The sequence below is a fragment of the Podarcis bocagei genome, assembly GCF_964188305.1.
Source record: "Podarcis bocagei genome assembly, chromosome: 10".
Classification (NCBI taxonomy): Eukaryota; Metazoa; Chordata; class Lepidosauria; order Squamata; family Lacertidae; genus Podarcis; species Podarcis bocagei.
This window is the reverse complement of record NC_138135.1, coordinates 31,143,603-31,171,161: the sequence shown is the minus strand read 5'-3', so window position 1 is coordinate 31,171,161 and position 27,559 is coordinate 31,143,603. Positions and strand designations below refer to the sequence as shown.

The following is a 27,559-nucleotide window of genomic DNA, read 5'->3' as shown; positions in this document are numbered from 1 at the left end:
ACCCGTTTTGTTTTACCATATATCTATTTCAGCAGCGATATTGTAAAAGCCACTTTAGGTAAAGTCACAAATTTAAGCCGTGCTTTAACTTTTCACAGACAGAATTTGGAAAAAAAAAATCAGGCCAATCCAATACGGTACTTATAAAGCACATTCCCCACCCCCTAAAGAATCATGGGAGCTGTGGTTTACCCCTCACAGAGCTGTGATTCCCATAACCCTTAATAAACTACAATTTCCAGGATTCTTGGGGTGTGTACCTTAAATTCATGGTGTATACAGTCTTTTTCTGCTTTGCTACCTGTATTAAGGCCATCAGTTTGCTTGGTGCCGTGCACACTGGTGGTACTGTATAAATAACAACAATAATACTTCCCTCTAATTGGAGATAATCATTGCTTTCCTTCCATGCTAAGTGCAGAGAGGTGTGATTCATTATTTAATGGGTAACTGTAAAGACTTTTGTACCTCAGAAGGAAGCCTCACTATGATAATTGTCGTATTACATGGTATGGTGACAAATTCTTTTAAAGCTTTAAGAGCTTCTTACTGGAGGGATTTGTCCTGCATTAACTCTCCTTATTTTGTTTGATTTGTTAAAAATCAAGAACAGATTATCTTTTTAAAAAAATACTAACTAGGTTCTGAAATAAATTCTAGCCATATAAATGTTGGTTCAAAAAAAATTCTTTGAGACAAAATAGGTTTAGGAATGAACCTATTAAAAGGAAATAGATTCAGAAATATATATTTAAGTGCAAAGTTTTGTAGACTTTTTGTTGCTATTTATTTTGTGTTTGGTTTAAGGAGAGAATTACTTTAGATAAGATAAATGAATTCTCTGGATGCCCAGATCCATGTTTGAGGCAAGTACTCTTTGCTGGGGGACGCAGGTGGCGCTGTGGGTTAAACCACAGAGCCTAGGACTTGCCGATCAGAGGGTCGGCGGTTTGAATCCCCGCAACGGGATGAGCACCCGTTGCTCGGTCCCTGCTCCTGCCAACCTAGCAGCTTGAAAGCACATCAAAGTGCAAGTAGATAAATAGGTACCGCTCTGGTGGGAAGGTAAACAGTGTGTCTGTGTGCTGCTCTGGTTCGCCAGAAGTGGCTTAGTCATGCTGGCCACATGACCCGGAAGCTGTACACCGGCTCCCTCAGCCAATAAAGCGAGATGAGCACCGCAACCCCAGTCAGTCATGACTGGACCTAATGGTCAGGGGTCCCTTTACCTTAACTCTTTGCTGAGAGAGCCCCAGCAAAGATTTAAAATAATGAAACATGCAGCAAAAGTGGAAATGTAGGCTTAGACTTTTAAAATATCCCCTTTTAAGTTGCTTCCAAAGTTCCCCACTTCCCTTATCATAGAAAGAGACCTCACGCTTGATAAGTTAAGAATGGTTTACTTACAAAACCTTCAAAGGTCAGATTCATGTGCTTTCCCATACAGCAGGAAGAAAAGAAAGGCAGTTTAACTTAGTTTCAAAATAGTAAGAGTTTCTAAATTATTTGTAAAAAAAAACCACAAAGATGGATGGAGCATCCAGCTTAGTACTCCTTTACTGGTAGAGTTCACATCATGGTGGAAGAAAAAAGAACAAAGTGTTTGGTAACCCTTGCTCCCAAGGCGAGGGGTTGTGAACTAGCTGAGCCTGGCAGACAGCTTGCTATATGGTCTTAAGCCCTTAATGTGTTTATTAGAGTTAAGCATGTTGGTTACATGAATCTGATTTATCCCAGTTTTTTTTAAAAAATTATTTTCATCAGTTTAATGTGCAAATGGGATGGAACACATGTGAAAGTGACTTGGACTGAAATTAGTCGGCTCCATCTAACCCTAGATTGAAGGCTACCAGTTTAAGGTGCACTTTTGTGGGTGTAGGTTTGATTGAATAGCATGAATAACTAATATATTTAGGACTGCCAATCCCAGCTCTGTAATCCTTTTGCCTTTCATATGGAAATGGAGCGTTGTGAGACTGCAATTAGGATAAAGCACTGTGTTGGGTGCAATGCGGGATCACAATGGCCATTCCACTTCCACTTCTTTGCACAAGTGGAATAATTCAGCATTGCTAAATTGCTCTAGTCTGGAAGAAGAAGAAGAGTTTGGATTTGATACCCCACCTTTCACTCCCTTTAAGGAGTCTCAAAGTGGCTAACATTCTCCTTTCCCTTCCTCCCCCACAACAAACACTCTGTGAGGTGAGTGGGGCTGAGAGACTTCAAAGAAGTGTGACTGGCCCAAGGTCATCCAGCAGCTGCATGTGGAGGAGCGGAGACGCGAACCCGGTTCCCCAGATTACGAGACTACCGCTCTTAACCGCTACACCACACTGGAAGCACCTACAAAGTTCAAGAATATTTCCTCTCCATTTCCTCCCCTCTAAAGACTGATATCTGGGTGTATTCCCACCCACCACTCCACTTCTTTTGACTCATCTCTATTCTTACAAAGCTGTAAAGGGGGAAAACAAAACCCAACAACTTAATTGTCTTGCTTTGCTTTCCCTTGTCAAAGCCATCTGACATTAAAGAACAGCTCAGTGTCTCTTCCATTGTACATCACTCACCCCAGCATGTTTTTCTTCCCACATCCTCCCCGCCTCTTGTTTCAATACCTTATGCTTATTCAGTTCAGTGGGAATACTTGTAGTAGAGATTTCTGAAAAAGGCATTTGATAGCTTAAAGCGTCCTCTTGATGACTGATCCCTTTGAATGACAGCACCCCCACCCACACCCACACCAATTTTGATACCATTTAGCCCTGATTCAGGAAATGTCTATAGCTCAGTGGCAGAGCTTTGCATGCACAAGGTCCCAGGTTCAATCCCTGGTGTCTCTATGTAGGACTGGGATAGACCTTTGCCTGAAGCCCTGGAAAGCTGCTGCTAGTCAATGTAAACAATCAGTAGCGTTTCCAGGGGGGACAGTGGCCCCAGGTGCATTTGGGGGAGGGGAGGACATTTTGCTCCTTGCCTCCCTGCCTGTCCCATGCCATTGGGTTGGAACCAGAAGCCTTGAATCTCCTTTTCTGGTGCATGCAGGAGGAGAGAAAAAGGGGGTGCTTGAGCAGGCAGGCTCATACATATAGTGCTGAACCAGTGCCAGATTTACGTATACGCTAAACAAGCTATAGCTTAGGGGCCCACTTTCTTGGGGGCCCCCCCAAAAAATATACTTCTTCTTAATTGTATTTCACTATTAATATACTTCCTTTTAATTGTATTTCAGTTCAATAATTACTTTGATAAAATACATGTTTTTTTATGTGCAAATGGCTTTAGATACCTATTAGGTCCATAAATTACCATATTCAACACAAAAAACAGTGACAATTTTTTTGTTGACAAAGGACAGCTGGACATATAAAGGTCCCCATTACCTTCAGTAGCTCAGGGCCTCATCAAACCTAAATCTGGCCCTGTGCTGAACTATGGTTTGGCATTCTATTCAACCAATTATTGATAATGGGAAGGGGGGAACGATTTATGGTGTGTATGGTGCAACATGAAAAATGGAAGCTGGGCATGAATGGAGTGGATCTTTCTAGCCTTTTTAAGTTTTTAGTTTTTGGTCTTGCAGGATCTCATGTGGTTTTGTTTTTTTCTTTGTGTGTGTTTTTTCTAACAGAATCCAGTGTGAAAGACATAAAAGTCCTGAAATCCACATTGGGTAGGCTGTTTATTTCTCCCTTATTTTATGTTTCTTGCATTGAAGTGTGTGAGAGGAGTTCATTTTTAAAAATCCATAAACCAATGTGACATTTTATCTCTTGAATTTATATCCCGCCCTTCTTCTCAAAGGAGCTCAGGGTAGCAAACAAGTGATGAAACAATAAAAATATTTTGAAAACAGCAGGAACTAATAGCACTCGGCCTCATTTTCATAGGTTGCATTCTTATATATTGTTATTGTCCTTTGTTTTGTGGGTGGATGTTTAATCTGATTCTTCTGAGCATCTTTGGGTTTACCTTCAGTAGGGAAAGGTATCATTGTGGTTGGTCCTTGTCCTCATGCACTGATTCTGTTTTTAATACCTCTAACAACAGCATAGACTTGGAGTTTGCTGTGGGTATGCAATGTGTGAAATACACATGCCCTTTTTAAAAAGCAAATGAGGAATGTCTAATTGTCTCAAAGAATATTTTTATGAGCACTTGCCATTCGTGTGTATGCATGTGGAAGTTGGATGTCACACTAAACCATGGTTTAGCGTAGTGTAAGTTGATATAGCCTTCTTCCAGGCTTGTGAGCTCCTCACTCCCCTTCCCATCTCTTACAGGACTCAGAAGCTTTCATTTCCACTTTTGCTGAACCACAACTTACCATGTTGTCCAAGCTGGGAACCATGGTTAATAATAAATATAGCTAGTTTAAACAAGCCTGCTTAAGAAACTACCCTTCAAAGTGGTCTTGTTTTAAACTAACAATTGTTAATGCTAACCACAGTTTCACTCCAGATGACACAACAGAACCATGGTTAATTAAAAGGAAAATCTCCCCAAAGGAGGAGGGAGCATGCAAACCTGGGAGGAGGCTAGGCTTGTTAACATCATGCTAAACCATGGTTTAGCTGACATCCACATGCTGTCTTTGCCCATGTATATGTACCGTATTTTCCCCTCTATAACACGCAGATTTTTTCTCCTAAAAAGGAAGGGGAAATGTCTGTGCGTGTTATTGAGCGAATGTGTGGTCCCTGGAGCCGAAAAATCAGGCAAAAATCAAATTGCGCTTCACGGAGAAGGGAAACCTGAAAAGAGGAAGTTGCTGCTTTCCTGCATTCTGCCTCAGGGTCTTACTGCCCACCCTCCTCTGTTTCGTTGCTGTGTTTGCTGAAACGGAACAAAGAGCAGGGAAAGCCCCTCCCCTCCAGGCAAGCAGAGGGGAAAGCAGAGTGTTGTTCCTCTCTGTGCTCCGGTGCTGCAGGGGGAGAGGGAGAGGGAGAGGGGGAGGGAGAGGGAGAGAGAGGGGCGGGAGGGAGAGAGAGGGGGAGGGAGAGAAAGAGAGAAAGAGAGAAAGAGAGAGAGAGAGAGAGAGAGAGAGAGAGAGAGAGAGAGAGAGAGAGAGAGATATGGCTGGCTTGGGTGGGGAGAAATTTTTGCCTTTCTTTCCTCCCTCCCATTAAATCCCTCTCCTGCATTCTTAGCCAGCTGCTTCTCTGCACACCCCTCTCATGTCCCTTCTTTGTTTTTCCTTCGCTCCCCACTTAAAATGTGGTTACAAAGCATAGATCCATATGGATCCTCAGGATCTTTGCATTGGGTCACCCCAAATTCACCATCAGATCACATAGCATGTCCATGGCTACAGCCTGCACCAAAAAAATCACGCACCCACTGTTGCCTGGGGCTGCAATGGTGCAAAAACGTGGTTACAAAGCATGGATCCACAGGAATTCTCAGGATTTTTGCATTGGGTCACCCCAAATTCACCATCAGATCACATGTCTGTGGCCACAGCATGAAGCACAAAAATGATACATCCACTGTTTCATTCAGAATGTTTTTTCCCTTGTTTTCCTCCTCTAAAAACGATGTGCGTGTTATGGTCAGGTGCGTGTTATAGAGCGAAAAATACGGTATATGTCTTTGGGGGGTTTTAACATTTGTGCTTATACTCCAGAGTGGGGAACTGGATCTAGCTGCCAGGCAAGATTTCTAAATCCCCAGCCTGGTGGGTGGGAGCATCCACCTGTCCCTCACCTCATCATAATGACATAAAGTATAATACATATGCTTTGAAATAGCTACTTATTACTTTTACTATCTTGTAATTTTATTCTCCCTGTTCCTATGACTGTTTTATTAGTGATTTAAACTTTAAAAAATGTAAAATGTTAAGATGCTTAAAAAATACTTTTCACAGTGCACTTTTAAAATGTCGTTTTGTAATGAAACAGTTCGGAAATGAGCAGAAATGAAGAGCACCATTGGGTCAAAGCAAAGCATTTTTAAATAACAATTCTATTGATCTCAATCAGAGATTTAAGCCCATCTTTCACCTTTTTCCATTGGGACAAAAGGACTTGAGCACAGTTTTTGGGGTGACAAGGACTGAGATGGCTAGCAACACTTTAAGGAGAAAGAGTGGTGCCACAGAGGAATCAGACTGGTTACTAAATTTTGATCGTTTCAAAAGAACCTGGAGGAATGCAGAATGCAAACCCCTCCTATGTTACTTCGCTTTGATCTCTCATAGGGATATGGAGTAGTTTAAGCCACACAAGGCTGCAATCCTACAGAACACTCATTTTCCTCAGAGTGAGCACCATTGAACTCAATGGGGCTTAATTCTGAGGAAGCATGTTGATGGTGGTGCTGTAAGTCTCCCCACTCCACCCCACCCCAGTCTAGTGGGACGCTCTGCAGTTTTGCTTCTCTTTGTAGGTTGCTACAGGTACAGCTACATCAGGGAAGATGCTGTGCTCAAGCTGAGGGGCCCGGACTACCTTGCCTCTAGCTGCCTCTGGCATCTCCATGGCCCCAAAGGGCACATGATCAAGCTGCGCCTGGAATGGACCCTCTCCGAATGCAGAGACCGACTGGCCATGTATGATGCAGCAGGACCTCTGGAAAAGCGGCTCATCACTTCGTAGGTAGCTTTGATGCCATAGAAGCGTGAATGGCAAAAGATGGGGCCACGGGGCTGCTTTGAGCATCACAGTAAAGCTGTGTTTAATGGCTTATACTGAATGAGCACATAGCAACGTGGCACGACCGTCTTGGCTTGGGGCTCATCCACACTTCTGCAAAACATGGGTCCAAGAGATTTTCCAGTTGCCCTGTGCTTTCTAGCAATGGATCGAAGCCGGGTTTTGTTTTGTTTTTTGTCCCACTGCTTTCCTCAGGAAAACTCACTATTTACTGCTGAATCGGAACAATCACCAATCTACAGAGAAACTGATTCGTTCCAATTCAGCAGTGAACTGAGAGTGGGACAAGCAGAAGTGTGCATGAGCCCTTGGCTGGTGTAATGTTTGAGTGGGAAATGGTGGTTCGTTTCGCTGAAACATGCCACAGTTGGGAAGCCCAAAACAATGGCTTTTTTGGAGCAAAAGGAATCACAATTTCTGCATTAGACATAACAGTAAGCCAAGGGTCATGGCCTGGTTTCCACATTAGCACTAGGGTAATATGACCAGAACTTTTGGAAAACATTCAGGAAAACTTTCTGACAGCAAGAGCTGTTCGGCAGTGGAACATACTCCCACAAGAGGTTGTGGACTCTCCTTCCCTGCAGGTTTTTAAGCGGAAGTTGGATGGCCATCTGTCGTGGATGCTTTAGCTGAGAGCCCTGCATTGCAGGGGGTTGAACGAGATGCCCCTTGGGGTCCCATCTCTATGATTCTGCAAATACAAAACCCACTTTAAAAAAACACATACACAGGCATGTTCTTTAAAAAGCGTTTCTAACCGTCCTGGTGATTAAGGGCTTATCCATACTTCCTCTTGTACCACTGCTTTCCCCCACAGAAAGCTGCTCTTTAGTGCTCAATCAGAGCAAACAGCAATTGGGGGTTTTCCCCAAAGTGGGTTTTCCCTTGGAAAGGAGCTAGGCAAGGGAGAAACTGCTCAGACCCATGCTTTCTAGCCACAGCACACGTGGAAATGTAGATGAGTCCTCATCTCCCCCCTTCGAAGTCCCTTCGTTTTCTCTCTGCCCTTTCCCACCTTGTCAATACACTCATCTCCTCTGTTTTCACCCTCTGCCCCAGGCTGTATGGCTGCAGCCGCCAGGAGCCTGTGGTGGAGGTCCTGTCTTCAGGCCCCGTCATGTCTGTGGTGTGGAAGAAGGGGATGTACAGCTACTACGATCCTTTCATACTCTCTGCACAGGCTGTGCCCTTTGAAGGTGAGGAAGGATCCCAAGAGGTCTGGAAAGAAAAAAGAAGATGCAAACCCTTCACTTCCTTTGCCAAACATCACTCATCATAGATATCGATATTTATTACAATTTCAGCAGCCAACACCGTATCTGAGATGTAGAGTAATTGCTATCTATTATGGAATGGAAGCTTTGCACAATAATTTGGCCCAAGAATTCACTGATGTTTGGAAAGTAACTTAGACACTAAGATAAGAGCAACCTTTATATAAGAAGATGTAACACAAATTTCCACCTTATACTAAAGCCAGAATCTAGGACAGAAGATTGCACAGTAATTATCCATGCTGGCCTCTGGACAGGAGAAAGCTTAATACTTAGCACCACATCTACATAGTTCTAGCAGAGGTGAGCCACAGAAAAGCATATCTCCTCCGCATGCAAAAATATCCCAGGTTCATCTCCTGGCATTTCCAGTTAAAGTGATTTCACTTTAGGGCTGGGGAAGGTCTCTGTGTGAGGAGCCAGTCATCATAGACAATACAAGGCTACATGACCCAGTGATCTGACTCTACATAAGGCAGCTTTGGGTGTTTACGCCATCACCACAGGGATTCTCTATCAAAGTTAGCATTAGGATATCCAAACAGCAACCTCTTAAATTATGGAGTGGGGAACTTGTGGCTCTCCAGGTGTTGTTGGACTCCCAATTCCCACCAGCCCCAACCAGTATGAGGGCCAGGTGTTGTCCATGGCTGTTCTAAGTAAAACTGCTCTGAGTGGTTCTCTATTTGCTAAAAAGAAAGTAAATGGACTTGAAGGTCCATAGCTTCTGATTTGCAAGGAAGTGAAAATGCCTCAGTTGAATGCACAGGCATTCTCCCCCCCCCACCCACACACACACACACAGAAAGGACTGTGTTAGCCAAAGAATTCCCTTCTACCATGTCCAAACCAATGATCCAAGTTCCTCAATATTGTCTTCACAAACTGGCAGTGGCTCTCAAGAGTATCAGACAAGAGTCTTCCCCCAGGGCTACCAGGAGATGCCAGGGTCTGAATCTTCACCACTTCCTCCTGTTCATTGGATTGGACATCAGGGTCTGGAAAATGACAAGGTGCCTATAGGCAGTCTAAAAACACAATCAAGCATATATTTCCTTGGTATATATTCAATGTAAACATGAGGAAGCTCCTTGACATCTCTGAGATCAGTCTGCCATGCACAACTGCAGATTTGCTAGCAACGGTTAAATCATTGCATCAACAGAAGAACTATAACTCATTTCTCCCTGAGATAAAGGACTGTCTAGTTTTACAGTGTTTCTGTGAGCAGCCCCTTCCTCTGAGTCAGAGGTATAAACATGAGCAACATTTTTTGAGTGCTTCAGCTGGTGTTCAGAATATTTCTGTCTTTTCAGCCTGCCAGATGAATCTAACGCTACGGGGAAGCCAGGAAATACAAGGGAACATCAGGACTCCGTATTACCCCAGTTACTATGCGCCCAATACGCAGTGCACTTGGCACATGACGGTGAGGTCTCTTTGTCCTTTGCCAGATGAAGATGGGCTGTGTGTGTCCTTCTGCACCAAAGCAATCACTTAAATTTTGTACCAAAAGAATTGCATTATGCACTTATTGTTGTTGATGTTGTTGTTACATTTACACACGGGTCCCTGTCTTGAAGGATCACACTGAGGGGAGTGTGCATGGCTCTCTTCCTGCAGCCTCAATTTCATTCTCACAACAACCCTGTGAGGTTGTTTAGGCTGAGAACTAGAGTGGCTGGCCAAAGGTCATCAGGTAAATGTAGATCTGAACCCAGATCTCCCTGGTTGCAACCCTAATGTGTTCTCTTCTTTTGCACACTTTTTAAAACAACAACAACACATTACTGCGCCTCTTGTTGAGGATACTATGTCTGCATGTGTTCATCTCTCTCCCCTTCTTCCCCTCATGCTTTGCTGCTTTCATTTCTGTATTCAAAGCCCCTTTACCTAGCATTATGCAAATACGATAGTTAACAACAGAGACGGGGAAGCTGTGGCCCTACAGATGCTGCTGGTCTCCAACTCCCATCAGCTCCAGCCAGCATGGCAAATGGTAGGGGATGATGGGAGTTGTAGTCCAACAAGTTCCCCATCCCTGGTTAACATGGACAACATCTCCATCTTTGCAGGTCCCATCTCTGGAATATGGAGTCGTCCTTTGGTTTGATGCTTACACTCTGAGGAGACAGAAGCATGACCTCCCATGTACCCAAGGGCAATGGACCATCCAGAACAGAAAGTAAGGAGATTGTGACACTTTGGTATGGCTGTTTATGTCCCTTTCTTCATGGACGCTCCAGCTCACTTTTTATTGGGTTGGAGCTATCTCCCGGACTTGTGCTTTTGTTCTTCCTGCTGCCCATCATTCAAAGAGGAATCTGCTGGGAAAGGTTCTCTCCACTTGCTCCTGCGACATCATATCCTCTGTGCTTTCACTTCTTCTAGCTCTTCGCTTTGAACACCCACCTGACAGGCAGAAATTCAAGAGGTGCAGCTCCCCCCTTTTTTCCCCACAATATCTCCATATCACTTGTTGCATTTCTGCCATAGTGTGGCTTTTAAGAGCCCTGGTCCTCTGGTTGCTTCTATATGAAGTGCATATTGAACAACCGTCCTGATTTGTTTTCACAAAGTTTGCATGGCAGTCATATGCAATCACCATCAAGGGGCTGTTATCTTGAATTTTCCACTGTAGTTTCCAGTCACTTTTCTTACAGTAAAAAGTTATTTTTAAGGGATGGGTGGGAGAGGATTTGTTGTGCAAGAGAACATTGTTTAGCAGTTCCTATCTACTGCAGTGTATTTGCTTTCTTTGTGGTGGGTTATAAAGGCACATTCTTATTGTGCAAAGAGCACATACTAGCAACTAGCCTTTGCAAAAGTGTGAGAGCCTGGAAGTGTCAGAAGAAAAGGTTGCATTACTAATTTACTTGCAGTCATAGCTGGAAAAAGGAGATGCACTTACCCCAAGCATTTCCAGTTCCCTTGCTTTGGTAGGTGCATAAAGTAACTTGAGGAATCCTTCCATGTGGATCAGTCCTAAAAGTTATCCAGACTTGAGATTTTATCCAAACTTGAGTTTAGACTCCCCAGTGTGTAATTCCTTCCTTCTATATTTTCAGAGGTATCATCACAATGAATATCCATAGGGCACTCCTTTTTTCAGGGCTTGTTTCAAACCCACCTCCTCTTTGTTAAACTGGCCACAACCAGTATCTGGCATCCTTGGCTAGTAATCAGGGTTCAAGTGCCTTGGCAGAGAACACTGCTAATGCCTTACCTCATCCTGCCCTCCTGCACCAGCTGGGTGGCTGGGTATTAGAGGTACAGTGGTACCTCGGGTTAATAACTTAATTCATTCTAGAGGTCCGTTCTTAACCTGAAACTGTTCTTAACCTGAAGCACCACTTTAGCTAATGGGGCCTCCTGCTGCTGCCGCGCCACCGGAGCATGATTTCTGTTTTCATCCTGAAGAAAAGTTCTTAACCTGAGGTACTATTTCTGGGTTAGTGGAGTCTGTAACCTGAAGCGTATGTAACCTGAGGTACCACTGTAATCAAAAGGAATGCCTTAGCAGTTAGAATCTTTAATAATCACAGTGAGAGAACAAAGGACACATCTCCAGGAATGGCGGTGCTCCCAATTAAGAGTCACTCCCCTCTCCGTCCCTATTAATTTACATCATTCCTACGTCCTGTAATCTGAGTTTGTAGCCTCTGCGCTTTCTGTTCTGAAACTTTCTGAGCTCTCCGTGATTTTGGAGAAGAGGGGTGGATACTACCCAGAGACTGTGCATCTGTTAACTCTCTTTTCTAGTGTTTCTTCTGCTAGCTGTCCCCCATCTGGTACGTCCCAGCTTCTGCCTTCTGAACTATGCCCCTCTGCAAACCACTGTTCCAAATCTATACTGTTCTCCTGCTCCTGGGAAGATCAGGATCAGGGGGAGGGGGTGGCTCCCACCATTTTCCCTCAGTGCTGCCCTCTTCAGCATGGTCCCTGACACCTAGCTGCTACTTTGTCCCTTCCCCTCTACCTCCCGGTAAGCAGCACTGCAGATGAGCACTGCCATCCCATTGCAGTGTCCACTGCTGACCAGTAAACGTAACTGGGGTGGGAGTCTCAAACATGAACTCAGCCTTGAATGACCACTTTGCCAATGTCATAAGGCAGCACCATGGACTTTAGGATATTCTCCTGCCTGCTCTTCTTCTTTTCATTTTAACCAGGTTGTGTGGCTTGCGGACTTTGCAGGCCTATGCTGAAAGGATCCCTGTTGTGTCCAGTGCTGGGGTCACCATCAACTTCACTTCTCAGAACTCCCTAACAGGGCCTGGAGTGCAAGCAGCTTACAGCCTATACAATCAGTCAGACCGTGAGTTCAAAACACGCAGTTTAGCAGCTGATCAAAGTATTAGGGAGAAATCCCATCATACCCTGCTGTTAGATCTTTGCTGTCTTGAGGGGTGTGCATGCCTTACGCTCAATGAGTGTCACAATCTGAGTACCAGGCTGGGTACACAAATAATTCAACTTTGAGGATTTGGCGATCACCCTGTTGCTATAAACACGCAATGCAGATAGAATTCAGAAAGGCTGCAATCCTACCTTTCCTTCTCATGTCCCAGAACTTTATAACATTGATTTTGAAAACCTATACTCTGCCTGCCTCCAAATGGAACTTGAGGTGGGTTAGGAGCAGTAAAAGAAAACTAATGCATGAAATATTTGAACTGACCTCTGACTTAGCATGTTGACAGCACAGTCCTATGCATCTCTACTCAGAAGGTAGTCCCATTAAGTTCAGTGGGGCTGACTTACTCCCCAGGTAAGTGTGTAGGGTATTGTAGACTGAATGAACTAACATTATTTTATTTTATTCATTTATTCTGCTTTAAAAAGCATGCCCCAGAGAGTTCCTTTGTTCCGTGAATGGGCTTTGTGTGCCAGCTTGTGACGGGATCAACGATTGCCCCAATGGATTAGATGAGAGAAACTGTGGTGCGTGGCTATTTACTTTTTCCATTCTCCTCCATTCACACTGTTAGCTGCCCTTCCTTAGCAAACGCCCCTCCAATCCATGCTTGGTCAGCTAAACCCAAGATGGAATACTGGAGGAGGGAAGAAAGTTTCTAAGGCAGCCTTCCTGAACCTGGTATTCACCAGTTCTTTTGCACTCAAACTTCCATCTGCCCCAGTCAGCACAAGGAATTTGTTCTAATGAGTTAATCTGCTCTGTTCAGAAAGCCTCTGTTTGTCATTTGTTCTCATCCATAGGTTCGATCAGCATTAGAGATATTCCCTTGAATCTTCATTCTGTAACATTCTATTGTTTGAGGGGAATATTTATTTCTTGTTAAAGTACCCTGACTTTCAGATTCTCAGTGGGGCTATGAGCACTAGTGCAAAGTGATTTCAAAAACGGATAATAAAAAACACACAAAAAAATATACAAGCTGAAGCAGAGAGCAGCAGGAGGAACATTATTAAAAACAGCAAGTAACCATTGTAACACTAATAAAGGGCCCCTCCAGACTGGGGTTTCTGCAATGTGTTATTGATGCAATCAAAGTGGCATAGTGGTGGGTTTATACTGGACCGTCCATGCATCATTCTGCTTTATTAGTTGTTCTGCAAGGCTTCCCCAAACTTACTACATTATTTCACCATAGAGCAACAAAAGCAGGACAAAAAATAAACAAGAACATTTGTGATATAAAAAAGTTACAGAATTTCGGCAGGAAGTTATGAGACATGCACTGATTGTAAAAGTAGCCGTATGTCGAAAATGGAATTTTTGCAGGCACAAACAGTATTCAAAGTGGGATCATGTATAACTGCCATCATGAGCACAAATCATCATGAATGCACAACAAAAAGCACAACAGGAGGGCCCCCAAATAAAATAATAGTCCGCCCCACCTCTGCCCTTCTTCAGCTTGAAGACTCCCAACGCCCATCTCAGTCCCTCTTCTCTTCCTGTGTTTTGAAATTTGCCAGTATGCCCTGCAAAATTCCAGTGTCAGGAGGACAGCACGTGTATCGAGTTCTCCAAGGTCTGTGATAAACACCTGGACTGCATCAATGGGAGTGATGAGCAACAGTGCGATGAAGGTAATGGAGTCAGGCACCTACATTAAAATATCATTCCAGAACTTTGGCATCAACAGGGCAGAGTGTACTGCTTTCTGGTTAACACAGGATACTTTATTTATCCTTCTGAATGTTATGTCAATGTCACTGCATTGCCAATAGTGATCCTCCTGCAGCAAATAGCTTCTTCTGGGATAAATAGCAGTTTCAGTGGGAAGATGACATGAGGATAACAAGTTAACCCCTTCCCTCCTGGATTGGGGGATCCTCCCAGCTGCTTAGCCACTTCTAAGCATTTTAGTGTTTTGCTTTTTTAAAAAAAAAGTTTATAACATAACATATAGTTTGATCATACATTGTCCATAATGTCTCTGTAGTGTCTCCATCATATCGCTTGTCCAACCCCATCAACTCCAGTATTTACACCACCCATTATTTTGCTCCCCCTCCCCTACAGCTACCCATTCTGGCCAGATAATTTTTTATTGGGCAAATTGGGGAGGGGGAGAAGTCAGGCATGTTAGCCTGTGCCTGAGGTCAAGGAGGGCTGTACCCCCATCCCCCCCCTAAAATATAGACTACTTCACTATTTAATATTATGGGCCAATTGACTATGTAATTTCCAGTATCAGTCAGGGGCCTGGGGCAATGCTGTTTATCTGACCTCATGTCACTGCTGTTACCATGGTGTGTTGCGAAGAGGAGGGGCAAGGTAGCAGTGAGGTCAGCATGGCGTAAGCAGAGCAGCAGGAGCACCATATAGGCTCCACCAACATAACCTCACCATTTCATCCTTCCTAATGATGGCAGTGACGGGAGGTCAGGCAAGCGGTGCTGCATACTAATCACTACAGTCTGTATAGCACACTGCTGGTACCAGGCAAGCATTTTGGGCATAGAGAAAGTAGTTTTAGCAGTGGGTGGTATTCAGTGCTAGGCCTACTCCAAGTAGACCCATGGCATTTATATACACAACTTAGATCCGTTAATTTTAATGGATCTACTCTGTTTTAAACTTAGTTGAATACAACCCAGTAGAAATAACACTTCCCATTCCTTTCTACTTCCACAAATCTCTCCTTCCAGGAGTTCCCTGTGGACTTTTCACTTACCTGTGTGCCGATGGGAGCTGCGTGAAGAAACCCAACCCTCAGTGTGACTCAGTCCCTGACTGCAAGGATCGCTCTGATGAGATGCACTGTGGTGAGATGTTAATAGGAGAAGATCTGCTCTAGTTTAGTGTGGCAGCCAAATCAGAGGAGACCCTTCTATTTATAGTGGTATTGGCAGAGGGGCTCTAAAGAAGATGATTCTGTCATGAGCTGAGTCTATGGGGCCTCTGCCCATACACACTAACCTGCAAATAAGTCCTATTGAACTTAATTGGACAGGGATGGGGAACCTGTTGTTCTCCAGGTACTGTTGGACTACAGCTCCCATCATTCCTGACAACTGACCATGGTGGCTGGGGTTGATAGGAGTTGCAGTCCAATTATCTCTAGAGGTTCCCCCACCCCTGTAACAGGACTTACAATTGAATAGACATGCTTAGGACTATGCTGTTAACGCAAGTATGACGAGCCTGTGTCCCTCCAGATGTTGATGTGCCAGGACTCTCGCTATCTCTGACCAGTGGCCATGCTGACTGGGCCTGATGAGAGCTGGAGTCCAGCAACACCTGGAGGGACACAGCTTTCCCATCCCTGTTAGCATCTCAGATGGTAATAATGATGTCTTGCTAATAGCGCTGTCAGGGTGGGCCTTCAGGGATGCGGCAGATGCACTGCAGTTAAATGCTCAGCTTGGAGATGATCCAAAATGCTTGGTTCACATTATGCTAAGGAACCATCCTTGGCTTTCTGAATCAATAGTATTTGTTTATAATAAGCACAAGGCGAACATGTTTCTCTGTCTTCTGAGGTGATGATTTACAGGAGGTGCCAAAAAAGATGGGGATGGCTCAACACAGAGAGCTCCAGTCCTTGTTTTTTAAGGACTTGATTTTAAGTTGTTTCCCTCTTTCCTCAGACTGTGGATTGCAACCTGCACTGAACCGCATTGTGGGTGGTGCTCATTCTGTGGAAGGGGAGTGGCCATGGCAAGCTAGTCTCCAGGTGCGGGGTCATCATGTTTGTGGTGGGACACTGATTGCAGATCGCTGGGTGATCACCGCCGCTCACTGCTTCCTGGATGACAGGTGATTTGGGGTGATGGGGAAGGACAGCTGGAATCTCTAGAAATGAAACAATTCAAGTAGTCCATTAGCCACCACTCAGATAAGCCTCCCATCTCTACCTGATGATGTTTGGGTCCACGTCTACTATTGTCAGGGGCTCAGGAACAGAGGCACAGGGGAGAGAGGAAATGGAGAGCGAAGGGGAAGAATCAGAGGGCAGCGTAGGGGAGTATGGCAGTGACCCGAGAGATTCCATGAGCTTCTCCAGCGAATCAGAAGATTCCCAGAAGGAGGCGCCGATGGTCAGGGCAAGGGGGGTCCCAGGGAGGACACACCAGAAACAAGGGGCCAGCGGGGACTCCCAAAGCAGCAGCTGGAAATCAGGACCAGCTTCCCCACCAGAGCGTAGTGGGGGGGAAGAGTCCCATGTGTCAGGGCCAGCGTCTTCTCCAGCAGGGAGAGAAGATGAGTCAGGGCTGACCACGCCTCTATCGGAGAGTGGGGGAACGGAGGGGAGGTCAGGTCCAGCTAGCCTCCCCGAAGGGGAAAGCAGTGACAGGAGCAGTGTAACGGTCAGGAGGAAAGTTGCCGGCTGGGCGCGCGTGCCAAGTTCGAATGTACAGGCGCGTGGGACAGCAGAAAACCCGGATTGGGAACCAGGTCCTAAAGCCCGCCGGAGGCAGGGGGAAGACTCAGGGGACTCAGCGTCAGAAGAGTCTAGGAAGGGCGAGACCCCAGCTGACAGGAGGACCCAGAGGAGGAAAGAGCAAAGGAAGAGGTGGAGCAAGGCTAGAGTCTTAAACTGGTGTCTGGGGGGAGGAGATTCAGACGGAGCTTCAGCGGTCTAGAGTTTCAGACGTAGAGCTGCACGCTGCGGCTGTGAAAGTGGAACTGAACTTCAATAAAGATTTTTGTATATAACAACGAACTGGCATTGGTCCTTTGTGAGCTGGGACCTCGGGCAGCTCTGACAACTATGTTATTCCGGGCCTCCTTTATTTGACTCCAACGTCCCCCAGGGTGAACCAGTCAGTTCAGAATGCAACAGAATTCTCCAGCTAAGGAATTGTAATTGCAGACCTCTGCAGATTGGGGGCACACTGTTAATGGAAAAGGGAGGAGGCCACAGCCCAAAGGGACCCAAAGTTCACAGGTTCGATCCAGGGCATCTCCAGGTGAAAGGCTCAGGTAGCAAGTAAGGGGAATGGTCTTGAATCACTGCTGCCAGTCAGAACTGGTCGCCCACACTGTGAGAACTGGAAGCCAGACTAGATGGGCCATTGGTGTGATCCAACAGGCTCATCTTATGTTCTCAGTAACAATGCTGCGCTAGGTGGATAATAGTGTGACCTGGTGTGAGGCAAGATCCTTGACCCTGTTCCCGTGAGCAGTCTTTTGGGTGCTGGAGAACAGGAGTGGCGTGTGTGCAAAGATCTTGCCAAAACCCTTCCCTACCCTTTTCCTTTCCAGGCAGGCTTCCCCCACTGTCTGGACAGTCTACCTTGGCAAGCAGCTTCTGAATGTCAGCAGCCCAAACGAGGTCTCCTTCAAGGTGATTCGTATCCTGCAGCACCCGTACTACGAAGAGGACAGCCATGACTACGATGTGGCGCTGCTGCAGCTCGACCACCCAGTCATCTATTCAGCCTTCATCCAGCCTATATGTCTGCCTGCCAGCTCCCATCTCTTTGAGGCAGGCCTCCTGTGCTGGATCACAGGATGGGGTGCAACTAAGGAAGGAGGTAATCCGCAGTATATATATATCACATCCTTTCCAAGAGTCCCCTTTCTGCAGCTTTTTAAAATAAGAATCTAACCGAAGCCCTGCAATTGGCAGCAACCTTGCGAGAACACCTCTTGAGTTTTGCAGAAACGGTGCATGTACAATGCTTAGGGGTGTCCTGTCCTGTCAAAAACCCAACTCACCATCATAAAGTAGTATGACAAGCTAAGGCAGAATGTCATCGCTGTAACCTGCTTTGCAGCAAGATGCTCTCAAGCTCCCCCTAGCGAATCTTTCCAGAAAATCATGCAAGCGTATGGATGGTATTTCAAAGTATCGGGTTTGCCAATAAGCTTGTTTGTGGGGGGGTGGATATATGGGGAGGTTTTCACTGCTTCTCCTGCCTAAGACCTACTGAATGGGTAGGAAATGCAAATGTGGAATAAAATATGTGTTGTGGAGAATTTCATGAGGAGGTAGGATTTCTTTTTCCTTCAGTCAATCTTGCTGACCTTTGTACCCGACATGCAGGTCCCAGCAGTAAGATTTTGCAAAGGGTGAGTGTGCCGCTAGTGCAGCAGGACATGTGCAATGAAGCCTATCACTACCAGGTTACGTCCAAGATGCTCTGCGCTGGCTACCACGATGGAAAGAAGGACTCTTGTCAGGTAACTGGGTGCACCACATCCCACAGCACAGAAAGGTCTTCTCAGGCCCTTGTCAACAAACTTTCTTGTTTCCATGCAACTCATTGCATGGCCAGTTTCAAAGCACATTTGTCTCCTTCTCTTCCACTTTCCCCCCCTGACCTGACTGGTGTTTTTTCCTTCTCCTTTCTTCCTAGGGCGACTCTGGGGGACCCCTTGCCTGTCAGGAGCCGAGCGGCAGGTGGTTTCTAGCTGGCCTGGTGAGCTGGGGAATGGGATGTGCACGTCCGAATTACTACGGGGTCTACACCAGGATCACCAGTGTAATGGAATGGATTAAGCAAGCCACGAAGAGCTGAGCAAATGCCCAACCCGTTTTCTCTTTCGAGGCAATGCAGGCTGTGTGGAGGAGCCACTGCAGGCCTCACCCCTCTCTCTCCCATGTCCTATATTTGTTGGGACATCCCACATCAGCTCATGTCCCACTTAATATTCAACTGTTGCTAGTCAAAGATACAGTGCTGGGTAGCAGAAAGCATCTGCAAGGACCACAAGTGAGGTGGGACTGATATAAAACCCAAAATGTGAGGTGTTCCTGACTTATGAGGAACTGCAAGTTATGCTCCCCTGTCTTTTGGTCAGTTGCGTCTTTGGTGCTACCAAAGGCAGTGTCTGTCATTGGTTTGTTTTCTACGATAACCAGGGATGGGTAATCTAAGAACAAGAATGGGGAACCTTTGGCTCTTCGGCTGTTGCTAGATTCCAACTCCCATCCTTCCTGTTGGCTGCAGCTGATGGGAACTGGATAAATGCTTAAGCCTTCACCTTAAGCACCCCAAAAACTTGGGCACTGATCCAACACATGCTCAATTACTAACTAGCTACATTTCAAACATTAAATTTGGCCAGAGTAAAGCAAGCGAACAGCAGAAAGCATATTGGAGCTGCTCACAAGACTAGAACTCTGTGGAACTCTGCTAAGAGTGGGACGCAACCCCCCACAAAGAAAAATCAGTGGGGGTGGCCGAAGAGTTTGTGGAAACACATAAATGCAGTGGGGGGATAATCTGAGGGCCCCCAGTTGCTGCTGGACTCAGTCTGCCACCATCCGTAACAAGAGATGTACACTTTCTAGAAATCTTGAGGACTGGGGCAGGGCGGGGGGTGGAAAGAGAGAAAAAGAAACCAAATATATGCAATACTAAGCTTCTTATCAAACCCATTTTTACTGCTTTACCAGCATACATCGTCTTATAACTTAAATATAAAATTGTAGCATTTGACATATTTATGAAATTTGAAATGATCAATGCCTTAGCTTTGTACAAGCAATATTGCAAATGTAGCCAATTGTGGCCTATTTCGTTTTCTGGGTCTTTGTCAGGATTCTGTTCCCATCCAAACCTTTTGATCCTCCAGTAAGGCAAGATGGCAAGTGCCTTGTTTCCTAGTTTGCAGCAGTGTGTTATCCGAGGCTGGAGATAGAAAGGTCAACCAGAAGGGAGGACCAGCTGAAAGCAACAGAAGCAGCAGGGTGTTTGCTTCTGGTATCTCCAAAAGGTTGCCAGAAGACAGCAAGCAGCAATTCACAAGCAATGAAGACCCTGTATGCTTCTCTCTCAACGGCAGCACATCAGGGATGAGAGAACCTGTAGCCCTCCATATGCCATTGGAGGACAACTCTCATCATCCTTGACTGTTGGCCATACTGGCTGGGGCTGATGGGAGTTGGGGACTCATACCTGCCTTAACCCATCAGAGAAGGTTAAGTCCCAAGTTTCATAACAAAAGTTTTATATGCCCTTTATTCATCTCTAGGTTCTATTCCTTTGTCTTTTAAGCCCGATGGAAATTATCTATCCTATGACCATTTTCAAATACTATGACAAGCAGAAACTGGTGACATGCTCCTGAAGATATCAACATGTTTGGGCTGAAGGACTGTAGCCACTCCTATTCCAAAACACACAAACCGAGTGTGGAGTTTTGCCTCCTGGAGAGAAAAAAACATAAGACAGCTGGCAGAGTTCAAATGCCTTTATAGAGAAAACGGTTCTATACATAAAAGAGCACCCAGCTCACATACGGTGAGATGACGCGAGAATTTATTCAGGAGTTATTACACAGCAATCTCAGGCACAGTTTTGTGGCTACCATCCAATCTTAACGGAATTAGCGGCAGAGCCTGCTGTAGTAAAATGGGACTGGCTTTCTGTTAGAGGTGTTCTCTTCCTGACCTAACACTCCAGGAAGTATCCTCCTGTCATTCCCATTTATTGAAATAAAGCAGAACCAGTAGCCCTACAGTTGTTGTTGGGACTCCCAACTCGCATCAATCCCAGCCTGCAGGGTCAGTGGCCTGGAATGATGGGAGTTAAGAGTCCAACACCACCTTGGAGGACCACAGATCCCCTGTCTCTGATATAGTGTTCTATTCAGGGGTGAGTGTATTTGTGAGTTCAAGCCTATCAAGAAACTGCCTCCCTACAGAGCAAACATGGGAATTTGGAATGGGAGACAAAAAAGCTGTAAGGCTGTGCTCTGCTGTTCCCCATAGGGGTTGCTGTGACTGTGGTCCAGTTCACATGCCACACTAAGTCAGACCATGGCTGAGAGTGAAGCCATGAGGGTCCAGACTCCAGGAGAGGGGATTGTGACTGCTTTGCTCACCAGTTGCTCCACTGATACAAGCCATGACTTTGCCTAGCCTATCATCCAAACCTACACTTGTGATTTACCTCTCTCCAGACTAACCATGAACTCTAACCAAGATTTGTGGCTTATGGCTCATGGTGTCTCTGCAAATGTTAAACCATGAGCCTGGGTTCAAATTACAGTTGTACTTTGGAAGTCGAACGGAATCCGTTTGACTTCCAAAACGTCTGGAAACCAAAGCGTGTCTTCTGATTTGCAGCCAATTGGAAGCTGTGGAAGCCCTGTCGGGACGTTTGGGTTCCAAAGAACGTTTGCAAACCGGAACGCTCACTTCCGGTTTTGCGGCGTTTGGGATCCAAGGTACGACTGTACTTTAAATCTAGGCTTGGCACAGCTCAGAACCAAAAGGGGGAATGTAAAGCAGCGGAAGCAGCAGCAGCATCCTCTCCTGTAGGCCAGGTGCTCGCCCATCTGCACGAAGCCATGGTTTGGCTGGGGGTGGGGGCTGTGAACCAGGTCAGCATGAAATGCCAACCCTAGGGCTTGTGGGGCAGGGGAGCAGAGAGATCTGCTGAAGGCAAAACACACACCTCTTCCATCCGTGTAAGAGTGGCTCATAATTTGTGACAAACGTAAAATGCTGTGTAAAAAGGTCCACAATGCAATATTATTCTAACTCCACCCACACCGCACCCCCCGGCTGTGTTTTTTTATTTTGAAAAAAGTACAGTACAAAAATAAAGACTTTAAAATTAACATTAAAAAAACCAACATTGATCAGCATCATATCCTGAGACATCTGGTTTGTAACAGCTTAAAGTGACAGGAACAAGCAAAGCCAGAGAAGCCAAGTGAAAGGGAGAAAGCTGGATTAAGACAGAGGAAGGAGGCGGCAGAAGAGGGGCAAGTGGAAGGAGGGAAGGAGAGAGAGGGGGGGGGTCATGCACATAAAAGCACTAGTAGCCTGAAGGGCGATGTGATAGTCATATTCAGGCCACAGTGGATTGCAGAGGTTCCTGCACAGAAGGAGAAAGGAGAAGCCTGCACTCCTAGAACCAAATTCTCCAGCTCTCATTGCAGAGGACAATGAGGGCTTCTTCGTAATGGAAAAGACAGCCCTTCTGCTAAATCCTGAGTTCTAATTCTGAGGAAGAGGGAACGCTTCTCATGGACCAGGAGCTACAGTGCAATATCTGTTCCTGCCAAGAAAACATAAGTTTTCACAATTATCGGAAGGAAGGCAGATGTGGGAACTTGCAAGCAAAGTACCAGCAAGATCCACACCTCCCCTCCAAAGGATTAGATAGCTGCTTCTAGGAATAGAGCTTGTACGAAGATACTGAAAATGATTGCTACACTCCTCTGTTTCCACCTTCAGTTGAAATCAGTATCCTTAAGAGCACTTAACTCTGTATTGGATTGTGGGCAATGCCTGGCCACAGAATCTGGCTTCTTGCGAATCCAAATTTTCAGTTTCTAGGCTTCAAGGTTGTGAGCTTGTTGAAGGGAGGCGGATGCGCTAGGAGAGAGGATGGGCCAAAATGAGCAGCCCCTGCGGAAAACGAGTAACCAAGACTATTAGGGGAAGGGAGGAGGACATGGAGCAGATCTGCTATGTGTTGCATCGATTCCTGCCCCTCCCCATCCTGCACCTAGGCCCTGATTTCTCCTCCTGCTAGTTTTCCCAGACCACGCCGCTTGCCCTCCGCAATAGTTCTTAAGCACCATAACGAGAAATAAGCATATTACATGCAATGCAAATCTGCATTGATTTATTCTGAGCACAGATACATGGATTCCTGCAGTACAGGATGTGGGTTTCTCTGGTTTAGCACCAAGTGCCTGCCCTGCTGCTGAATGGAGAGAAGCATGTTTTGCACACAGAAGGCTCCAGGCTCAATCTCGGGCTTCTCCAGCTATGAGGGTCAAGGAATAGCGCTTGGACTCCAGACAGAGACCTTGGAGAACTGTTGTCCATCACAAAATAGACAGCAGTAGACTGGGTAGGCTATTGGCCTACTCTACCATAGAGCAGTGTGGGGAACCTGTGAATCTCCCACTGTTATTGGACTCCATCTCCCATCAGCCCCAGCTGGCATAGCCAATCATCCAGGATGATGGAGTCTAACAACAGCTAGGAGGGCAACAGGTTTCACATTCTTGCTATAAAGGCAGCTTCAGAGGTTCACTGCCGGCAGCTATCTCTCCCCTGCTCCCTGGCCGAATTACATTTTTCTTCTGCCCCAAGTTTCTTCATCCCACTCCGGGGCTGCAAGGGCTACCCTGGAAGACAAATTCAGGACAAGGGTGCACTAAGCCCACCCAAATGTCCGAGCAAAGGGAAGGGAGTGGGAGTCACTCGTCCAAGTCTGGCAGTGCAGACCAGGGCTGGGCTGGAAGAGGAGGAGGAAGAGATCTAGGCTGGGAAAGATTAAAAGATCTTTGCTGGCTCAGGGAGAGAAGAAAGAAGGTGAGGAAAGAAGGACTGGCAAGGCAGGGGGAAATGTGCACAAGTTGAAAAAGCCAAAGTGAAGAGGAACCCAAAAGGGAAGAAGGCAGGGAGGGAATTGGAGGAATCCTGGGGTAGACACAATTCCAATCTGCAACAAATTCAGAAGTAAGAAAAAGAAAAACACCACTACACACACGTGGTTTAGACCTAAATGCAGCAGCTTCCAAAATGAACTGATCTCCCCCCTCCCTCCCTGAGCCTTTGGCCACCAGGTATTGCTTCCTCCCTGCATAAGCATCACCTGCAGAAGCACCCCTTTCGTGCTTCCCCCCACCTGCTCCCGCCAGAAAAGGGAGCATGCGGCTTTAAGGTCCGGTATTGGTTTTGTTCCTGGCTGTCTTCAGAGGTTGGCTGCACCTTTCTCCTCTTCTTCCACTCCGGCTTCCTCTCGCTCCTGCTCCACCACCTTCTCCTCTTCCTCCTCCTCCTGCAGCTCCGCTTCCTTCTGCTCTTCCTCCTCTAGGTCCTCCTCTGTGCTCTGTATCCCAGCATGCAGTACAAAAAAGAAAGGTGGAGAACAAATACTTGCAAGTCTAGCTACTAGATTGAACCTGTGACTTTCTGCACACAAGGCAGATGCTCTGCAGGCGAGGATTTGGGTTCTCAAGAGGTTCAGGAAAGGGCGGCCAAAATTATCAAGGGGGTGGAGCGACTCTCCTATGGGGAATGACTGAAGTCTTTGGGACTTTTCAGTTTAGAGAACAGGCAAGTAAGAGGGGGCACGATAGAAGTTTATAAAAAAAAACTTAAGCATGGCATGGAGAAAGCAGATAAAGAATAGTTTTTCTCACTTTTTCCTAACCCGCGTGGACATCTAAAGAAGCCAAATGTTGGAAGATTCGGGACAGATAAAAGAAACTAGTTAAACTATGGAACTCACTCCCACAGTAGGCAGTGAAGGCCACCAACACTGATGGCTGTAAAAGAGGATGAAGGGACCAATGGCTACTAACCAGGATAATAAAATAAATAATAATAATTCATTATTTATACCCTGCCCATCTGCTGGCTTTTCCCCAGCCACTCTGGGCAGCTTCCAACAGAATATTAAAAACACAATAAAACATCAAACATTAAAAACTGCCCTAGACAGGGCTGCCTTCAGATGTCTTCTAAAAGTCAGATATTTGTTTATTTCCTTGACATCTGATGAGAAGGCGTTCCACAGGGCGGGCGCCACTACCGAGAAGGCCCTCTGCCTGGTTCTCTGTAATCTCACTTCTCGCAGTGAGGGAACCGCCAGAAGGCCCTTGGCGCTGGACCTCAGCATCCGGGCTGAATGGGGGGGGGGAGGGAGATGCTCCTTCAAGTATACTGGGCCGAGGACGTTTAGGGTTTTAAAGGTCAGCACCAACACTTTGAATTGTGCTCGGAAATGTACTGGGAGCCAATGTAGGGCTTTCAGGACTGGTGTCATATGGTTTTGGCAGCCACTCCCCAGTCACCAGTCTAGCTGCCGAATTCTGGATTAGTTGTAGTTTCCGGGTCACCTTCAAAGGTAGCCCCACGTAGAGCGCATTGCAGTAGTCCAAGCAGGAGATGGTTACGCTCTGTCTCCACGGACAGAGGCAATAATGCTTCTGAATATCAGCTGCTGGAAATAACTGAGGGCGGCTCACGGGCTCGGATTCTGCTTGTGGGGGTCCCACTGTCATCTAGCTGGCCACTGTGTGAACAGGATGCTGGACTTGATGGGTTTTTGGCCTGATCCAGAAGACTCTTCTTATGATCTTATGAAACAATTGCAGTTCCCGGTTCAAAGAACTGGTATAATATGGCAGCTAAGAGGCTCAGCGATGAATCAAAGCCTCCAGTTCGAATCCCACCTCTTCTGCAAACTCACTAGGTTAGGGGTGGGGAACCTTTGACAGCAGGGTGTGTGCTGAGCAACAGACCCATTTCCTGTCTGTATTCATTAGGCACAAACCTGCCATGCAAAATTCAGGGTTCTGCACAAACGTGCCATCTCTCCCTTGTGCACACAGGCAAGCAAGAGGCATTTTCACAGAACCAGAATGGCAAAGGCTTTTGAGGTAAATCTGGAACTGACATGGGAATGGTGTGACTTGGGAGATGGGCCATGGCCTAAGAATCAAGGGCCAGGTAAAAGGGCTTTGGAGGGCTGTATTCCCCCCCCCCCCAGCCCTGGGCTTCCCCACCACTGCATGAGATGGACCTAAGCAAACCACCGTCTCTCAGCTTCAAACCTCGCAAGGGGAATATTGGGGATAATATTGATTTTCCTGACAAGAGTACTATAAGGATTGCAACAAGTAATGCCTGCAAAAAGCTCTGGACACTTGACAGCACTACACAAACATGAGGGATTCTTATATTCCTCAAGTCAGGCCTGCTGGGAAATTCAACTTGTTCTGGAATAGCAAGCAAAGGACCACATAAGGCAGGTATGAGATGCTTGCTCTCTGGTGGGGGGTTTTTTGGACACACTATCTGCCACATTTCCATGTTCAGCAAAGAAAGTGGGTATGAAATTATGTTTGGTTTGATTTCCCCTCCCCTTCTCATAAGAATTTGAGGGTCATCACCCAATGAAGCTAAACAGTCCAAGATTCAGGACAGACCAAAGGACATATTGCTTCACAAAGCACATAGTTAAAACTATGGAACTTGCGGCCATGGGATGTGGTGATGGCCATAAACCTAGATAGCTTTAAAGGGGAATCAGGCAAATTCATGGACAATGCGTCCATCAACGGCCACTAGCCACAATGGCTAGATGTTACCTCCAGTATCAGAGGATGCATGTCTCCAAGTACCAGATGCTGAGGATCTTGAGTGGAAGAAGATGACTGAGCTCATGTCCTACTCGCAAGTTTCCCATGGGATCTAGTTGGCCATTGTGAAAGATGCCCCTGTGCATTCCATCTGATGTGAAAGGGTGTTTCATGGCCCAAAGTAGTGTAGTCTTAACCAGCTTGTCATTTAGATTCTTCGCAGCTCAGCTGGTTAGAGTGTGGGGCTGATAACATCAGGGTTGCAGGTTTGATCCCCGTATGGGACAGCTGCATATTTCTGCATTACAGGGGGTTGGATTAGATGATCCTCAGGGTCTGTTTCCCAACTCTACAATTCTATAATTCTGTATCTGAAAACATGGGACTGGTGAAAATTCGAGATGCTAGTGATTTGCCCTCACCTTGGCTTTCCGGCTGGGTTCAGTGCACAGGCCACTGGGCGAGCTGAGGAGCTCTTTGGAGACCACGCACAGGAACTCCGACTGGTCCTCATTCCCATAATTATAGGATGATCCAATATTCACCAGCTGAGAAGTGGAAAAGGAGAGAATGCCTTTTACTGCAAAGTAAGCCAAGTGAGGAACATTCAATACTCCTCTGAAACAAAATTCGGTAAAAATGGGACGCTCCAAGGCTCTATAGGCAACCTCTGAGCAAACTGTTTTTGATAGAAGCAGTGAAGAAATGCTAAAAATGAAGCAGTAAATGTGTACACTTCCTGTCTTTGTTGGTTGGTAAAGATTTGGGCATGTGACCACTTTAAAAGCACACATGATCAAAAAGAGCAGGGATGGGGAAGTTGTTGAAGTCTAACTCCCAACAGTCCCAGACAGCAAAGCTAATGGCCAGAGGGTGGGGGTGGGAGAGGTGGTCCAACACTCCCTGCATAGCCACAGGTTTCCCATCCCTGAAATACAAAGAAAGGACACAACACAAACAAACAAACAAACAAGTAATGGGGAGAGTTGGGGGTAATAGACACCAATTCTTAAGTTACAAGGCTTTGCTAAGGACCAGCATGAATGGAAACAGCTGAGGGAGAGAAGCCCAACATACCTGGTCTCTCAGTGGGTAAGATCTGCTTCCCATATTCCCCTCTGTTGCAGCCAAGTGGCGCTTGT

General features: G+C 46.0%; 2 protein-coding genes across 2 annotated transcripts in view; one reads left to right on the top strand and one right to left on the bottom strand.

The window, feature by feature from the left end:
* TMPRSS6 (transmembrane serine protease 6) overlaps positions 1–19,802 on the top strand; it is a 31,959-nt gene extending 12,157 nt beyond the window's left edge. The window contains exons 6-18 of the mRNA XM_081211106.1: positions 3,632–3,673; positions 6,391–6,595; positions 7,719–7,855; positions 9,250–9,362; positions 10,009–10,118; positions 12,106–12,251; positions 12,779–12,877; positions 13,877–13,990; positions 15,056–15,172; positions 15,998–16,166; positions 17,616–17,887; positions 18,400–18,536; positions 18,713–19,802. Coding sequence (XP_081067232.1) covers positions 3,632–3,673; positions 6,391–6,595; positions 7,719–7,855; positions 9,250–9,362; positions 10,009–10,118; positions 12,106–12,251; positions 12,779–12,877; positions 13,877–13,990; positions 15,056–15,172; positions 15,998–16,166; positions 17,616–17,887; positions 18,400–18,536; positions 18,713–18,874 — 1,823 coding nt within the window. The 3' untranslated portion in view covers positions 18,875–19,802. The remainder of the gene's footprint in view (positions 1–3,631; positions 3,674–6,390; positions 6,596–7,718; positions 7,856–9,249; positions 9,363–10,008; positions 10,119–12,105; positions 12,252–12,778; positions 12,878–13,876; positions 13,991–15,055; positions 15,173–15,997; positions 16,167–17,615; positions 17,888–18,399; positions 18,537–18,712) is intronic.
* A 735-nt stretch (positions 19,803–20,537) lies between these two features.
* KCTD17 (potassium channel tetramerization domain containing 17) overlaps positions 20,538–27,559 on the bottom strand; it is a 30,086-nt gene continuing 23,064 nt past the window's right edge. Inside the window, exons 5-6 of the mRNA XM_081211143.1 lie at positions 26,840–26,965; positions 20,538–24,160 (exon numbers count right to left, since the gene is read on the bottom strand). Of these exons, the coding sequence (XP_081067269.1) occupies positions 24,023–24,160; positions 26,840–26,965 (264 nt within the window). The 3' untranslated portion in view covers positions 20,538–24,022. The remainder of the gene's footprint in view (positions 24,161–26,839; positions 26,966–27,559) is intronic.